We start from the raw sequence: 18319 nt of genomic DNA, 5'->3' as shown, positions 1-18319 counted from the left end.
AGTCTCGCGAAACCTCTCATTAACAAACAAAGTGTAAACAGGATGCAAGTAAGAGATTTATTGTACATTGTTGGCAGCTTCACTGATCATAACGGAACTTTGTGAGATCGCGATACACTGACAAATTGACAGCGTTTTAGTGATTGTAAAGGGAACGATCTTGCTTTCGAGGCTTCAGCCTATATAATCAATTGTATAAAACTATAGTTCCCTGTCAAAAGGGAACTCACACTGCGTCCTGAGACACATTTGGGGAACGCCTCAGCGTGACTGAAGACTGAAGTACTGTATAATCACGGCAATCGTATTGGCCGGTGACAGCCATGACAGTCTTTAGCACCGTCGACTGCGGAGAATGCTGCAGATGTGGAAGTACGCATTCTGGCTGAAAAGGGGGCGCCCCAGGACTTAGCGACTTCTTCGTGAAGCTCAGGAAGAAAGGGCGCTGGTCTCGAAGGCGGCGAAGCACGGTCCCCTTGCAGAAAACAACCGTCCAGTCGGTTGTGTGCAGGCGCCGGGGGCGTCGACCACTCAAGGCCGAGGCTGGTGACGGCCTGCTCGAGCAGACGCATGAGCTCTGCTTCGATGTTCGCTCTCTTCCCAGAGGGTCGGTGAGAAGAAGGTGCGAGATCCGCAGAGCTCGACCAATCCTCACTGCCCGAAGCTAGGATAGAGCAGCTATCCTCTTCCACACACACGGCTTCCTCGCAGTCTCCTGTGGCGGAAGCGGCGGCGGACCGCGGCCGCTGACCGGCAGTGAGGGACTCGGGAGAAGCGGGCGGCGAAGCTGGCGGGCGCACCGGCAAGCATTCGCGGGATGGAAGTGGTTCCGGGACCCGCTGAGCGCGGCGCTTTTAACGGCGCGGCAACGCAGCGGGCGATGGTGCAGACTCGGCGAAGGATGCCAGGCGAGTCCGCAGAGTCACCATAGGCATAAGCTCGCAATGAGGGCAGCCGCCTTCAGCGAGCGCGAGAGCTGCATGATCCTCACCCAGGCAGGAAACACAGATGACATGGTGGTCCCTGTCGCTGAGTGGAGCTCAGCATGAGCCACAGGATGTGCGAGGCATCTTGAAAAAGACGCTCAGCTCTTTTAGATAGAGAGAAAGTGTTTGTCGCGGCGGCGAACACACACAGCGGAGAAAAAGGATATAAACGGCGGAAAGCGGGAGCAGGAACGGTGGCTGAAGGCGGCGAGTAGTCGACCAGCTGCTTCAGGCAGAAAGCTCGTCCCGCAGAAGGCTTATCAGACGGCACGGCTTCTTCCTCTCAGGATCCAGCGATGCGTGAGCTTCGCTGAAGAGATGAAAAATCAGCTAGACCAGCCTCCCGAGCCTGTATTTATAGCTCTAGGCTCCGCCCATTTCGGCGGGACGTGACGCAGTGGGCGCGAAGCGCCCTCATTGGGTCTGACGTCATGAGCAGTCTCGCTCGATAGGCTGGTGCAGTTGCCGCAGAGCAGCCAATGGGCGCGCGAGCCGTCTCGCCCATGTCTGCATGCTGCCGCAACGCGTTTTACAACATTACAAATTAAGGATAATTTTTTGGCTTCAGTATCTCGTGGAAAAGAGTTTTTCCCCTAGCGTAAGCTATTACGCAGTACGAGAGAACCTCTCGTAAGAGAACTCAAGATTTCCCGAGTTCGTTAGTTGGGTGTCCTCGTGCTGGGATGGATGTCTGGGGCGGCCAATCACGTGGTGTGCTGGCGGATGAATGAAAGTCTCTGAAGCTGGAAAGCAGGCTTTGCAAGTCGAATCGTGGACCAAAACTGTCCCGCAAAACTTAACTTAGAACCGAGACTCACAACGGAAAAGAAAGGAAACTAAGAAAAGAAAGGAAATTGAGACGAGAGTAGATGATGACTTGAGTGAAGCTGTTTAACCCATGTTCTTCTGATCTTGATTTGGGTTATTTCGTCTGCGTGTTTACATGGTTACTGGTCTGTCTAGTCACTCCGTCATGGCTTCTCCATGATGGTTTTCGAATCTACTTTTTCATTTTCTCTTCTGCTCTTCTTGTCAAAGCTTTGTTCGGGTCTAAGATTTTAAACTCAAAATGTTTGTCCAACCTCCTAAGAGAGATCTGACCAATTAGACACTGGCTTAATTTAGTAGGTGGCTTTACTCACTTCTTATCGTAAATCATGCGTTATCTGTGATCTCCTTGCTCTCCAATACTAACAGAGAGAACAGATGCCACAGTTTAGACATCATTAGTATTATAAGAATACGAAACATTTTACACAGATTTCAATCAAGCCATCTTTTGAATCAAGCACATACGATCATACTGATATGAAACAAGACACACTTTCATTCAAACATCTAACAGTTATAACAAATCATGACTTATATATGGGATCTAAGCATATTAGACACACATAGATGGTAGAAACAACATAGAATTATGTAGTTGCATGATGTTTGATTATAAGTCCATTGAAAATATTTCTGGGGTGATTTTATGTATTGTTATAGGTAAAATCTCAGTTTTCTGTGGCTTGAGGAGATTTTACACCCTGGGTCATTCAGAGGTCCTTAAGAAGAATGGGTCTGTTTTGTATATCTGTCGTGGGGGTCAGCAGCTTCTGCTGTTATCTTGATCGAGCACTGAGCGGTGCCATCTCTGAACCAATCAGTCTTCTCAAAACCATCTAACATTGATAAGTTCTTCCGTTTGCATGGCCGTAAAAGTTCTTAGGTAGACTGGCTGGAGCCTTCTTTTATGGTTCTGGATTGGTGATTTGGGGTCTGGAATGTTGAGTTCTGTGTGGAATTATGTTTGAACAAATCACCTGGAAGATTCATTTGTGTTTGATTCGCCCTCAAATCCTACACAATGCAAAACAAAAATAAAATAAACAAATTATTGTGGCATTAATTAGCCCACAAACAATATTTATCTTAAAGCCTAAACGAATTTATTTAAAGAAAAACACCAGCGTTGGGCGTTTATCTGTATAGGCCAAGTGTTTCAGCCGCCCTTTTCAAACTGGCGCAAGAAAATGCAACAGAATTTGATTTGTTAAACATGAAGAGGACGTATCCGTCTGGCATGGCTGCTCGCTCTAATGTTAACCTATAATTGTTCGCTATCATTAAGCGCATATCCAAGTGTTTGTGCGGGTGTGGAGCGCGCACTGCATGACATGGAGGCGCCGGTGCCATCACTCGCATTTTCCTGTGGAAACAACTTAAAATACTCCATCATTTCTGGTCATACAGAAAATAATAATACATCAGTCGCAACTACTTTAATTTGTGTAAACTCACAACAACAAGAAAACTTTTGTAAAATAGCAATAAAAGTATTAGTGTACTGATTCACGCACACACACACATATATATATATATATATATATATATATATATATTATACTTATTTCCTGATTTTTTTTTATCATGTTGTATTAATTGTGACAAGATAATCAAGGTCGACTTTTATATTTACTTAACTCTAACTATAGTTACTAGTGGTGTCAACGATAATCGATTCGGCGATGCATCGCAATGCGGGGCATGCACGATTCGGCATCGATGCGGCAAAGTGCCATAATCGATTATGTCACTGTTTTAGGGGTGTATTAAACCGTTCGGTACAAGGCACGCATTTTCAAACCGAACGGTTATTTCAAATGTAAGCGCGTCGCGAGCGCGCTCATAATGTAAACGCTGGCGCGACCACAACATCAAATGGCAAACGCAATGTAAGCGGAACGAAACTGAGCTACTCGTGACGGACTGTTTATCAGTTTGGACCAAAGCAGCGCGAGCCGATCTTATACTACACAGCGCTAAGAGATCCAGTGAGGAAAGCATTTGAATTCGCCACTAAAGTAATAACATCGCTGCGAGATCTAATGAGAAACATTTACATTTCTCCGTTATTAACAGATCAAACTGCGCTGACGTGGAAACCAGGAAGAAACATTGTGACATGAATGAACTATACAGTGTCCACAGATCAGCAACATTCACCATGGATTTACTGTAGTAACACTAACTGCAACTTTGGAAGTTTGGCAGGAATAGTAGGCTATAATGCTTTCAAGTAACGTTATGTCGGATTTATTTCGACATTATGAATAACATTGCTGCCCTCAAATGTTAATCTGAACTAAAATAAACATTTGTTTATAAGCACAAAATATTAGCCTACATTGAATTTTTTCCAAGGAGCTGTTTTGTTTTATATGCTCGGATGCTCCTAAGAAGAGTCAATTATAGCTCCATCATTGCTCAAAGAAAAAAATATCATACTTTATGATGTTAGTTTTAAATAAATAAAAAATAAAAAAAAAAAATCAAGGAAATTTCTCTGGCATTTCTTTCTTTTTGCTGTATCGAAAACGTACCGAACTGTGACACAAGTGTATCGTATTGAACCGAATCATGAATTTTGTGAACCGTTACACCCCTACACTGTTTATTTTCTGGCCTCGAGTTGGACAATAAAGTTGAAATTTAATTTCAAATGGTTCTCAAGCAGAGAGAAGAGAAACATGTCTCATTCAAAGCACTGACAGCAGTGATTTGTTTTCTTTTTCAGGTTTGAAAATGCCATATCCAATACCCTGTACCATTCAATTTTATTTTATTTAATGACATTTATATCAAAGATACAGGAGAGTGATAATACACACATAGCAGCCAATAAAATCTGTTGTTCAATATCTGACTGCTTGTATTGCCTCATGACTGATGAAAAATTTGCCTTGTTGTGTGCAGTAGAATTTTGATGCATCACAATGCATCGTAGAATCGAATTGAATCGAATCGTTACCTGGTGAATCGTAATCGAATCGAATTGTGAGGGCAGTGCCAATGCACACCCCTAATAGTTACTGCCATTATTTACAACAAATCTTGAGAATAGTAAAGGGGCTTGAATTCAGTTATTTGTTCATACAGACAATATTTTGGTAAAGTGTTTTTAGGTCATAACATGGTATTTTGCAAGGAACTACTCAAAAATAAATCTTTATTAATCAATAATCTGCCCCTGCAACCATAATTTGTGTGAAAAGGAAGGAATACAATTTTTACTGCCACTAGTGTAGTTCTGTCAGGACCACTACCGTCAAATACGATTGAAAATCATACAGTTTGGATTGGCGGTATGGTTCCTTTCTGGGCAAGAACTCCCTGCGCATCCATGCAGCCTAGCATGGATAAGAGCAGGGAGAGCAGCAATAACCCCCCTTAGGGTAAACAGAATAGAAACAACATGAATGTTTGCAAATATATTTAATTCAAGATTTTACAACATAATTCGAGAATTTATTCTGATTCAATGACAACACATAGTAACGCACATAGCCAATATGATCGCATAAGCCTAGCAAGAGCATTTTAATGAAAACGACTAAGTTAGATAAGCCCAAGCCACACGTATAGAATTAGCAACAAGCATGTTGCCAATACCATGATAGCTTTTAACAATGAGTATTAAAAAGGACTTAGCTTAGCTTTGTGAAGACTTTCAGAGATGAATGGAGAATGAATCACGTCGAGTCCTTAATGCAGCGATGCGAGCAGCAATGCAGACTGAGGTCACTTCCAAATCAGGCAACTTATGATCAATGCGGCAAATCTCGTGTTCCAGTTCAAGTTTAAGATGAATCTGAGGTGAAATCCTTGTGGGGATCGAATTCCTCTAGCTAAATTCCTGATTGCACGATTCCTTGTGAGATGATGTTGCTTGATGATGTTGCTTGCCTGCCGAATTTCGCCATTTAATTAGCTCCTGAGAAACGCGATAGCTGCTGATAATTCTGAAAGAGCTTATATATGTATAGGCGTCATATTCCTATAGGTAGATGTGGATCAGCTGAGAGTCAGCTGATGCAAGCTTGACTAATGTGACCTGCCAGAACTAACTTGATATAGGCTATATCTACAGTGAATCACCAAACAAGTGGATCCTCTTTTCAGGGGGTCTCGGTCCGCTTCCAAACTAACTCTGGCGCAGTTAGACGGAAATGTGAATGCAACATGGACTTCGAAATGAACCAAAAATCGGATGTGTTCTGTCATAGTACATAAAATGTGATTTTTTTTTGTAATTTGTTAATAATATTGAATGAGTAGATGTGTGTATTCAAAACAAAAATATGTTTTATATTAAATTTAGTTTAATACAGAATAACAATAAAACAAAAAGCTGTCAAAACATCAATAACATTTTCTCTATTTAGACTTTAGACAACTCATCAGCTCTTTACAAGAAACTCCAGGACAGGAAATAGGTGTCTGACAAAGGAGACATTCAAAATGTGCTATTGAGAGCATCCTCCAGGAACAAGGTTGAGAAACACTGCTTCAGATAATAATCAATTATTACAAAAGTTTTGTTCTGTTAAACTTGCATCAAAAAAGGTGTGTGATGTTTCTATGGCAGTGTGAGTTGTGAAATACTCTTTTCACAGATCAGTTGAAAAGCTGAATTACATGCAATATCAAGCCACCCTACTAAAGTACCCCACTCTGGCAATGTAGGCACAGCCACAGTCACAACACAGTTCTCTCTTCTTTCTCCATTAGGCTCTCCAGACCCCCAGAACCTGAAACTACAGATTAGGGGCCCTATTTTAACGATCTGAAACGCAAGTGTCAAAGCGCAAGTAACTTTGTGGGCGGGTCTCGGCGCTGTTGCTATTTTCCCGGCGGGATAAATGACTCTTGCGCCAGGCGCAAATCTAAAATGGGTTGGTCTGAAGTAGCTTCATTATTCATAGGTGTGGTTTGGGCGTAACGTGAAATAAACCAATCAGAGCGTCATCTCACATTCCCTTTAAGAGCAGATGCGCTTTTTCCATAGCGGATTGCTATTGTAACGGCGGATTTGCCAGGCGCGCGCCAGCAGCGGTTCACAGCCAAGGAGAGCAACGCTCTCGTCACGGCCGTAAAAGAGAGAAGTTACATTGAAATGGAGAAACCCACCCAAATTAACTTCGGTTAATTTGGGTAAATGTGTAAGCTAGATGTATGCTTTTATAATAAATTGTTTATCTATCTATCTATCTATCTATCTATCTATCTATCTATCTATCTATCTATCTATCTATCTATCTATCTATCTATCTATCTATCTATCTATCTATCTATCGTAATAATGTATGATTTGCAAAAATGAAAACTGCTGCTTCTGTGTAGATGAGAGAATCAAAGTGCGCGTTGTGCACACGCTACATTGATTATGGCCAAGCATGCGCCCTTAAAATAGCCTATGAATAACATGCGCAACGCGCCACTGACTTTAAACTATTTTTTCCTGGTTAGTGGCGCAATTGTTTTCTAAACCTGCAAAATAGCAAGAAGGAACGTTTGCGCCGGAACACGCCTCCTCTTTGCGCTGATCCGCCCCCGGGAGCGCAAGTGTATTTCTTAGTTAACCGACGTGCTTCTGTGGAGGGAAAAGTCCGCTTTGCGCGGGTGCAAAATAGGAATGATACATGCGTTGGTGTACAAAGTCACTTGCGCTGGGTGCAAGATAGGGCCCAATATGTTCAGTGCTGCTTTTTGTGTGATATGATACTGACTGTAAGAATCATTTATTAGATAATAATCAGTTCAGTGTTTTCTCACCCAGAGGTCAGTGTGCTTCCATCAACCCATTTCCATGTGTTCTCCACATCACTGTCAGTCAGACCAATCCAGACTATAGCAGAACCAGTCATGTTCTTCACAAAATCCTGAGCAGATGAAACAGTTGCAATATGTAAAGTTTAGGGAATAAAGGGGTAACAACCAGGGAAATTATTATATTCCAAAAATCATCTCCTTGAGGATGATATTTCACCCCCACACAACAGTGAAATCTGCTGTCCTGCCTGAAACGCTAACGCTAGCCTAATAGACTAGTTGCACGCATAGACAGTAAAAGAAATGGACACAGCGACCCCATTGGATTCAACGGAGAAAAGTGAAGTCAATTAGAAGCACTCACTTCCTGATGGCTGAGTGTACTGTGCAGACTCAAACTGAGCTTGACGACGTAGATGTGACGTGAGCAACCCGTCTGTCTTCTAGTAGCTGTGCCAAGAGAAATCTGAATCATTCCCTTCCGAAACTTACAGAGACGGAGAGTGTGAGTAGGAGGTGTCCATGAGCTTGGAGCAGGAGAAACTTTTGCTAAGTATTCTGATTAATTATTTTGTCATTTTGCCTCCACGTCCCCCCGATTGCCGCAAGCTTCTCCTCCTGTCCATACGGTAATTCTCTACTGTGCGACAGAGAGTCGCGTGGTTATGACGCAATCGTTAGCCTATTTTTACAAAAATGGCTTCTACGGGGCCATAATGTAAGATACAAGGTAATGGAGCCTTTTATACATTTTTGTGTTTCTTTAGAAATAAATAATGGACAAATGGAGTCTTTAAACGCCTCAGATGTAAAGTTATTCGCTGTCAAAGTGACGCCAAAATGAATGGGAGTCTGGCCCGAGACCGACATCAATATCATTTTAAGCTCTCACTGATGCCTGTTGTCTCTGCTACACACACACACACACACACACACACACACACAATTAAGAGGTAAACTTTTATTATAGGCCTCAAACATAACTACCACCACTGACAATAATGCCCACAAATATTAATATAGACTGTCCATTACAGAGAAGTATAAGCATGCAGTAGAGAATATTATATAGCCAAGCTATGTGATCCAGCACCAAAAAAGTAAATAAAGATGTAAAAAAAAAAAGATTTACCTTTTTTTTTTTTAAATGTTAAGTTACTGAAGAACAATGTTTCAAAGAACTCTTGGCCAACTGGCTAACGTTATATTAACAATAATAAAACAAAGATTTAAAAACTCCGTTCAACTGAGTGACGTTATGCTACATGTACATTGGTCATCATTCACTGTTTATTCACGAGTGTTGTGAAGAAAAAGAATAACATCCACTGTTGAAGATTTCAGGCTCATTGTTTGTTGTGGTAATCAAATCAAAACTCGTCTAAAATGCAGTTTTTCCCGAAGCATTGGGAACTTTTAGGCTACGTTCACACTGCAGGGCTTAATGCTCAATTCCGATTTTTTGAAAAAATTCGATTTTTTTGCAAGGCCGTTCACATTTCCAATTAAATGCGACCTTTTGTGATCTCCTGTGTGAACGTGAAATGACCCAGAAGTGACTCGCATGCGCAGAAGAGTACTCAACGGTCAACGACGTCACTTTTTGTTTGCGGAAGTAGCTAAACTTTAACTGTGATTCTCTCTCACACACACACACGAGCGCGCGCAGCGACCGTTACACAAGAGCCAGACAGCAGCCGCTGACCTATCTAATATCAGATTCAGCACAAATAAGTTAACATGACGTATAATGGCCGTGGGCTTTTTTTTTTTTTTTTTTTTTTAAATTAACGGGCTCGTCGAGGTCGACCCGTTCGGCAGATTTACCTCAGCTCGACGAATATGCAGTCCGTTTTCAAACCGACGACTACTTCAACGCAGGATTATGACGTTTTTCGCGTATCAATGACGTGCGGGTCGGATAAATGCGACCTGGCCGTTCAGACTGAAGTCGCATTTGAAAAGATCGGATATGTATCGGATTTGGGACCACATACCCAAGTGGCCTGGGTCGCATTTGAAAAGATCGGATCTGTGTCGTTCAGACTGTCATGAAAAGATCAGATACAGGTCGCATAGGGGCAAAAAAATCGGAATTGGGTCGTTTCAGCCTGCAGTGTGAACGTAGCCTTAGTAACTCCACTTCAACTTCTCCCTGATGCTCTGCATGGTCGACTGTCAGTTGTATGCTAAAGCATTGCACGCGTGTCGTACTCGCGTAATCGCGTATTGTGTAGGCGATGTGTAATGTTTTAGAATATTATCCATATAACAATATTTCATACAGTCTTGCAGACCTCTAATTCATTGGAGTCGTATGGATTACCGTCTTTATTGGTGTGTGGGCTGTTTGATGCTTCAACTTTTAGGAACCCATAAGCTTGCATTATATGTATTTCCACTGAGAATACAACATTTCTCGTCAAATGCTAAAGTTTTATTTTACATTATTTAATAATTTAATTTCTTTTTAAAAACATTTTTATTGATAAATTATCTCTGGGAATTTCCCAGACATTATTTTTCTAAAAACCTTCATTTGTGTTCATCTGAAGAAAGCAAGCTGTATCCATCTTGGATGGCATGAGGGTAAAAGATGATTAAATGGTGAGAACATTTCTGGGTTTAATACATAATACAGAATAGCAAGAGACATGGGATTCCTTTTTAAGATTAAAGGTGCTGTATGTAACTTTTTCATTCTACTAAAGTATAAAAATACCATTATATGTTTGCACATATTGTGGAAACATGCTAAGTTCACATACTCGTTTCTCTGAAAAACACTTCTACAGCCAGTTATTTTACTTTGAAATGTGTGTTTCCAGGCTGGAATTGCGCTCGTTCCTGTTCGTGTGCTGAAACTGGCAACCCGTGTGAGTGCCGTCCAGTCTGAGGAGCAGACTCAGATATTTATATAATAATAAATCATATATTTATATAATATATCTCCAATATTTTGAATTGGACTGCAGTAACTATTTCCACCACTAGGTCATTCTTCCAGACTGCACCTTTAATCAGTGGAAAAAAGAAAAAGAAAAGGAACAAGAGGAGCCAAGCAAGCGAAAAAATTAAATGGGGACAAACCCGGCTACTTTCTTTTAGGACTTCAGCATTTGAAATGAAATGAAATGTTTTAAGAAAAAAAAGAAAGAAAAAAAGTTTTAAATGAATGTTGTAAATCTGTAAAAAAAAAAAAAAAAAAAAACAGAAAAAAAAAAGGTTGTTTTTCAAATAAAGGTTTCAGAGTAAGTGATATCAGATTGTGTTTATGCATTTTTATTGTACCTGGAATAGAACAAGATGTAAACAAGCACCACTTACCCTATAACTACATATTAGTTATATTTCCGCAGTGTATAAAAAAAAAAGTTTACTATAAAACACACGCACACGCACACACACACACACACACACACACACACACATTATTCTTTCTCACACTCACTTGTTCTTCACTGTTGTTTATGATGATCAGATCTGCTCCTCTCTCTGTACAGTATCTTCTGCTCTCAGTCCAGCTCTTCTTCTCATTCGGCATGTAGTAAAAACTGGATTTATAGTAAGTCCATCCACCTGTAAACAACCAGTTTAGCTGCTAGCTTTTTATTCCCATTACACTCACCTATCAGTAACTTATAACAGATAGTAAACTCATAGATTATGAACCCTGAAAGTTACTGAGAGCACAACCCAACTCTATCATGCTTTAAAAGAAGTATAGATGTATAGCAAATAACTACATAGAAACTTTACCACAACTCTGAAGATTATTTCTTAGCTGGTCTCTCTCTTCTGTGAGGTTGGTAATGTTGGTCAGTAGCTGATCTCTCTCTTCTATCAGGTTGGTAATGTTGGTTAGTAGCTGATCTCTCTCTTCTGTGTAGTTTGTGCTCTTTGTATGGATGTGAACACACAGCACTATGACTGCAGTCAGCAGAAGAACACACAGCAACACCAAACACACTGCAGCTGCTCTGGAGCTTCTGTTCCTCACAGAATCACTTCCTGAAAATGGCAGACATGAAAATAAATGTTTCTTAATTTCTACAGAAACTTCACTTTGTACCTGTGTGTTGAGGTGATTGGTTTATCTCTGTTTGTCTGTTCATACCCCTCGATCCAGCAGTGTTTATATTTCCATAAACAGGTATTTGAGACATGTTTGCTTGCTTCGCCATGGACGTAAATGACGACAACTGTCTGTGTGCATTTGTACTCTGTAGTCCTCTGCTTTTTAGTACATGAGGGCAATGTGTGGCAAAGTACGTCACAGTACAAGAGCATGTGACATCCTGTCTGTTAATATTAATTTTCATAACAACAAAGGGCACTATTGTGGTGGTGTGAACACAAAGATACAGCAGCATTCTCATGAACATTTCTTTGAAGGCCTCAGGTCCTCCATGAAACAGTTATGATAACACCACACTAATGCTGGATGTTTCTCTGTAGTTCTTTTTCTGATTTGAGCAGACACTCTTAATACACCTGACCTCATCTGAGGTTTGCTACATTGATAAAGGGCAAGCAATGGACTGACGCTGTGCTTCAGTGTTTAAGGTTGTCAGTGTACAGGTCAGTTAATAAAACCATTTCAGATATCAGATTTATGGAGTAAACATATTTGCTCCTTTTTCAGTTATGAGAAGGTTTAGTGATTATCCAAAAAAAACATTGACTAATGGTTAGTTATTGCCTAATTTTAACTTAAAATCCTATCATAGCATCAGAAGAACATGGCAACTTCACACAATCTCTTCCTGAGCACCGGAGATATGATGTTAAATGGCTGAACTCTGATGTTTTGATAAAAAAAAAAAAAAATTAAATGAATGTACTCACCTGTACACTGAAGCGGTTGGTGTGTGTTTGTCTCTGTCCTGAAGTCATGATCTCTCACACAATCTGCACTCTCATAGATTTCTACCGTCATCTCCTCTCTATCTGTCTTCATTCCCTCAGACTCACTGATCACATCATCATAAATATTATCAGACATTTCTTCTCTTTAACCGTCAAACTTTAAACAATGTTTTCCCTTGTTCCTGTGTAGATGAGTTTAAGTAGTCAGACAAAAAAAAAAAAAAAAAAAAAAATGTGGTCAACGTGTGAAAACAAAAACGTGTGACATTAGATCAGTTGACATAGTTGCGATAGTCTTTTCTTCTTTTTTGTGATGTATATCCAAGTGAAACGGCTTCTCAAGCTAGAACAAAATGTAGACTTGATTTGTCCATCTGGAATTGATTGGATGGTTGTGGTTTGCTATTGCTGTGATGTCATGGGAGTGACAGGTTGTCCCGCCCTCGCACCAGTTAACACATCATCATAGAAAAAAAGAGATGTCACTGCAAGAGGGAGGCGAAGTTATTTTGATTAAAGATTATGAGGACATATGCATTAAAAAAAAGATGCGTGTAAATAAATCATTTATAATAAATAAAACATTTCAATTTTGATTTCATGGTGACTTTAAGTTTAGAACCATCTGTAAAGAACATCTACTGTATACACGTTTATAAAAAAAAAATGACTATGACTATTTTGCAATACAGACATTTTAAACTGTATAATTATAATGAAAGCCACCTCACTTTTAGTGTTGTGTGCCTGGGTAGGTGTGCTTGTGGATGTACATTTAATATGTCTTATATATAATTTAATGAACCTTATAATATAAAAATGTGTGAATAGAATTGATAGAAATGATGAAGAATTTGAAGGATGTTAATAAACATTCCTCTGTCATCACCGTCTTGACTGACCATGTCATTCTCATTTGCTAGATGTTTTGAAGAACGCAGCAGCAACAACACTGCAGCTGCTCAGCAACTTCCTGAAGTCACTTCCTGAACACGTCAGACATGATGTTCAGTATGTCTCTTGCCATTATTACTGTTCACACAGCACAGATACAGAAGTGCCAGACATATGATATCAGCACTTCTCACGAAATAAATGACAGCCTTTAAACTACGATAAAAAGATCATACTCACGCATTATAGCTGATGTTCAAGATTAACATCAGATACAGGCATTCAAACATGTTTAAACAACAGCTGAATGACCTATAAGTTAATAATGTGGAACTTACATTTTTGACACTGTTACTTTGTCTATTTTTTCTCCGCCAACAAAAGTAGGTCCAAATAAAGCCAAAACAGAATAAACCGTTCCGCTTCTCAGAGAAACACACATTAGTGGTGTTTCGTTCCTGAATGAATCCTTGATTTTGAGCAAATATATGGATTAAGATTTCACTTACTGTGTCGCCCCTTATAGTGCACTATTTGAGGGGAGTGGCATTTGTAGTGGTGTCCAAAACCATAGTGGACATTATCGAGTGCACTCATTTAATTCCATTATGCTCCACAATAGCAACCGATGTACAACCAATGTACAATCAACTTTTAGAGCTAGAGAAACCCATGAGATTTGTGTTGAATGAATTCCCTGCTTCCTGGCAGATGACGACATCCACAGCCCTTCTAGCCCACTCAGTGTCTGAATTTGTTCACTCATTTTCATTCATTATTTTGAATATTAATTAAATATCATAATTATTAGTGTAAATATCATATACACCTAGGATGGCTTTAAGGTGAGTAAATCATGGGCTAATTAAAATTTTTGGGTGAACAATCCCTTTAATGGTCAATGAATGGCTTTTCTGAGTTACGGGACATTGTCTACAAGCTGTTTTATTGACGTCTTTCTACGGTTGAAACAGTGATTGAGGGATTACATGAGAGACATGATACGGATTTCGTTAAGTCGGACTGTATCTTTCAATCTGATGTTCATTCTTGTTTTATTTTGTTCTGTAATGTAATAAATAATGATTTCGTTCAATCGTGCACCGCTTCGCTTGAACTGCTCTACAGTGATCTCTCACATCACATTAAAGAGCGCCAGAAAGGTATTGATTGTTTGAATTATGCAATAAAAATAGACTAAATTTGTAAGATGAAACTTTGTTTCATATCAAAAGTAGCAAAGCACATAGCTTATTGCGATTTATTGGACAAACATTCATGATGAAACCTGAAAAGTGACCCACAGTCTCATAATATAGCCTTTATGCTTGTCCTGTAAATTTGTGAATAAAAATGAAAATGTGAACAAAAACGGAGCCTATTAAATGGCTTATTATCATTAACATACAGTATATGAAAATTGAAATGACGGTTAATAATGGATTATGACGGAATTTTCACAACCCTGTCCGGAAATGACAGACAATGTGGAAGTCTAAGGCCTCGTTCAGACTGTCAGTCCTGAAATCCAATCTTTACAAATCTGTTTGAAGCTACATTAATATGTTTGAAATTTCTCACGCCACGTAAAAAAAGTCAGACGTTATAGGAAACATGCTGAAAGTCATTGCTGAAACAATACTGTGTGTTTGCAAAGTGCCGGACGAGCAGAAAATGACAATATAACGGAGACATATTTTGAAACAGTGTGAAAAAAAAAAAAAATGTACATACCAGCCTCCGGTTCTGCCGCTGCCTCAGAAGACGCATAGTCTAGCGCAACGGCATTGTAAAATTTAAATAAGACAACATCTCTATTGCAAACCCCTCCATGTTGCAGTTGTTGTTTTTGGCGTATGCCTACCAACGCAACACCATTGCCATAGAAACTAAAGAGCATTATGGATGCACAAATCGGATCTGAACAGTTGCGATACACAGTGTGGACAGTCAAACATTAGATTGGATTCCAATCGGATTTGCATAAAATCAGATTTGGACTGACAGTCTGAACGAGGCCTAACACTACATCTGCTCTGAAACAACAATGACTGTGAATCATATGTCATTAATAACTTAAGAACTCATTTTTGAATAATCAGTTAAATTCAGTATTTTTTTTTACCTAGTGGTCATAGTGTGTTTGTGTGTGTACGCATCTCATCCCAAATCTGCTAATTCCAAAACATCATGTTTTGGATGGTTAATTTGCTGTTGTAGGCTGTAAGGACCGCCTCTGATCAGAAATTATAATGTAGTCAAAACCTTTAACAAAAATGTAAATGAAATTGGAAAATATAAAAATAAAACACTTCAAATATTACTAAAAACAATAATAGGATATCAGTGATACTAAAATAACACTGGCCTGGAGCTTTACTCAGCTGTCAATGAGCAGGAATGGACACCCCTGCTTTAGATGACAATCCTTAAATTATGACCATCCTAACTTGAATAAACACGAGGAGGACGACTCAGGGTAATGATTATTCAAAAAACATACACACATGGTCAGTTAATGTCTGTAACTTTAGTTTAAAATTCTATAATGGTATCAGAAGAACACAAATGTTGTTGTTTTTTAATCAAAGAAATTAATATAATTACCTGTACACTAAAGTGGTTGGTGTGTGTTCGTCTCTGTCCTGAAGTCATGATCTCTCACACAATCTGTACTCTCATTTCCACCATAATCTACACTCGCTCTACTGTATCTTCATTCCCTCAGACTCAGTCTTGATCACATCATCATATATACCTTCACACATTGAATGATTTTGTTCCTGTGTGTTTAAGTAATCAGCACTCATCTTATTTTGAACACTAGTGGCAAACAAACTTGTGTGAAATATGTGAAAACTTGCATCAGATCCTTAAAGTCGGCATGAAAAAGATGTTGAAATAGTCTTTTCTTCATTTTGTGATCTATATTCATGTGAAACAGCTTCTTGAAAAAGTACAAATGTTGGCTGGGACTTGATTGGAACATTGGATCGTTGTGAGTGACAGGTTGCAAATTGAATATATTATAATATAAAAGATTTGCTTATAGAATCTACATGTTCAAACAACAGTTGAAAAAAACAAGAAGTTAATATTGAGAAACTTACATTTTAGACACAGTATTGCCAGTTAGGCCTACTTTGTCTATTTTTGCTCCACCAACGTAATGGAACACGTGACGAAACCTGGTAACGAGCCCACTGGGTAAATTATTATAGTAGCCTGCGTTGTATAGATAAGCTCCGACGTAATCAATTCTGTTTCTGTACCGGAGAATTTCTCTCCTTCGGAGCAACTCACACTCTGCAGCCAAGCCTTGTTTACACACAGCTTTAGCCAGTCCCGGTTCTACGGGTTGACGGGTTCTACGGGTACTCAAGCAAGAGCATCCTCAGCTGATAATGTAATAATATATTGGCAAAACAGATTTGGCTAATGCTCCCATGCATTTGTGTTTGCGCTCTGGAGAACGTCAAATTAATCTATCTATTTTCAACATGTTTTTTTCTGCGGTGATCAATGTCAATCACAGACATAGTTGTTGATTTCTTGAACACAATGGCCAATCAGAGGTGTTCAAGTTAGTCAGAGTTTTTATTCAGTGATGCTGAGCTGTGCAGTCTTGTGAAACCTCTCATTAACAAACAAAGTATAAACACGATGCAAGAGATTTATTGTACATTGTTGGCAGCTTCACTGATCATAACGGAACTTTGTGAGATTGCGATACACTGACAAATCGACAACTTTTAAGTGATTGTAAAGGGAACGATCTTGCTTTCGAGGCTTCAGCCTATATAATCAATTGTATAAAACTATAGTTCCCTGTCAAAAGGGAACTCACACTGCGTCCTGAGACACATTTGGGGAACGCCTCAGCGTGACTGATGACTGAAGTACTGTATAATCACGGCAATCGTATTGGCCGGTGACAGCCATGACGTCACCGCCAGTGCGACCAGGAAGTATAAGAGGGCGCCTAGAGAACATGTCATCCTCTTTTTGTCTTCAGGGACTGTTTTGCTGGCACTGTGAATTGAGATATTTTATCATGGCAAGCGACAAGCATTTCTGGAAGTTTGCTGACCCATGTAAGAGATATCTTACACCAGGTGACACTCACGACCTGTGCGTGTTTTGTTTGGGTGAGGAGCTCAGCCCTTGAGGGGGCTGTGTGCGCAAACTGTGAGCGTTTATCTATCAGAGCGCTCCGCTCTCGTTTGTCCTTCTTGTTGAGGGAGGAGGGACAGTCATTTGCACCCCGTGGTTCCGATCCTGCTTGCGCTGAGGTGGAGTGGAGACTGAGATCGTGGGGATCTCAGATGGAGCTCCCCGATGAGTTTGAGAGAGGTGTAAACCTCTCACGCTCGGCGGCTGACGAGGGTGAGCTGCTGGGCGAGGATGCATCATCATATCAGGTCCTCTGGTCCAGCGGCCAGTGCTCTGCTGGCTTCGAGCCAGGATGAGCAGGAGGAGGCTGTTGGAGTGAAGATGCTGAAATGGCTGAACCCGCCCAGCCCCGCATATGCTGAGTTGGTGGAGGGGATGGAGCGCGCCACCGCCAGGCTTGAGTTGCCATGGCAGCGCGCCAGAGGGGAAGCCGCTCGTGGAAGACTTAGCGATCGCTTTCTCGCTGGCCAGAATCTACCAGCTCCCGTGAGCCTTCCATTCCTTCCCGACCTCCACGCTGAGGCGTGGAAGAACCTGTACTCCTCTCGCATTCACCGGTTACATCATTCCAACTATGCGAATGTGGAGGGAATGCGAGAGCACGGATATGTGTCGATACCCCCTATTGAAGAGACATTTGCGAGCTATCTTTCAGTGGGGGAGACATTGACTCCGGCCCTGCCATCTAGACCTCTGAAAACCATCTCACGTCTAAATGGCAGGGCATACGCGGCGGTGGGTCAGGCTGGTGCTGTGCTGCACACGATGGCTGTGTTGCAGGCGTACCAGGCTGATCTGCT

General features: G+C 40.5%; 2 protein-coding genes across 7 annotated transcripts in view; one reads left to right on the top strand and one right to left on the bottom strand.

Annotated features, from left to right (window-relative positions):
* The window catches only part of cadm2a (cell adhesion molecule 2a), a 500950-nt gene that overhangs the window by 325841 nt on the left and 156790 nt on the right, over positions 1 to 18319 (top strand). The gene's annotated exons all lie outside the window — the stretch shown is intronic.
* On the bottom strand, positions 6140 to 16153 carry LOC309489027 (uncharacterized protein). Of its 4 annotated transcripts, none has more exons than XM_082157521.1 (6): positions 15954 to 16153; positions 12432 to 12937; positions 11343 to 11594; positions 11035 to 11162; positions 7587 to 7693; positions 6214 to 6568 (listed from the first exon to the last, which is right to left on the bottom strand). In XM_082157521.1, the coding sequence occupies exons 2-6, from the start codon at positions 12586 to 12588 to the stop codon at positions 6391 to 6393; spliced, it is 822 nt and encodes a 273-aa protein (XP_082013647.1). In that variant the 5' UTR covers positions 12589 to 12937; positions 15954 to 16153; the 3' UTR covers positions 6214 to 6390. The 4 variants fall into 4 exon arrangements, with proteins under 4 accessions (XP_082013645.1, XP_082013646.1, XP_082013647.1 ...); XM_082157522.1 differs by having other exon boundaries at positions 6215 to 6568; positions 12432 to 12556; positions 15954 to 16152; XM_082157519.1 differs by lacking the exons at positions 12432 to 12937; positions 15954 to 16153 and adding an exon at positions 11656 to 12406 and having other exon boundaries at positions 6140 to 6568.

The sequence above is a fragment of the Leuciscus leuciscus genome (genome assembly GCF_965113295.1).
Source record: "Leuciscus leuciscus genome assembly, chromosome: 24".
Taxonomy (NCBI): Eukaryota; Metazoa; Chordata; class Actinopteri; order Cypriniformes; family Leuciscidae; genus Leuciscus; species Leuciscus leuciscus.
The sequence above is the reverse complement of the archived record's forward strand: the minus strand, read 5'-3'. Positions and strand labels throughout refer to the sequence as shown.

Excerpts from the sequence above, each read along its gene's own strand:
- LOC309489027 (XM_082157519.1), bottom strand. The coding sequence starts at position 11,968 with ATGTTCATGAGAATGCTGCTGTATCTTTGTGTTCACACCACCACAATA. Across the intron at positions 11,595-11,655 it reads CCAATCACCTCAACACACAG|GAAGTGATTCTGTGAGGAAC; the intron begins GTACAAAGTGAA and ends TGCCATTTTCAG. Across the intron at positions 6,569-7,586 it reads GGAAGCACACTGACCTCTGG|TTTCAGGTTCTGGGGGTCTG; the intron begins GTGAGAAAACAC and ends CCTAATCTGTAG.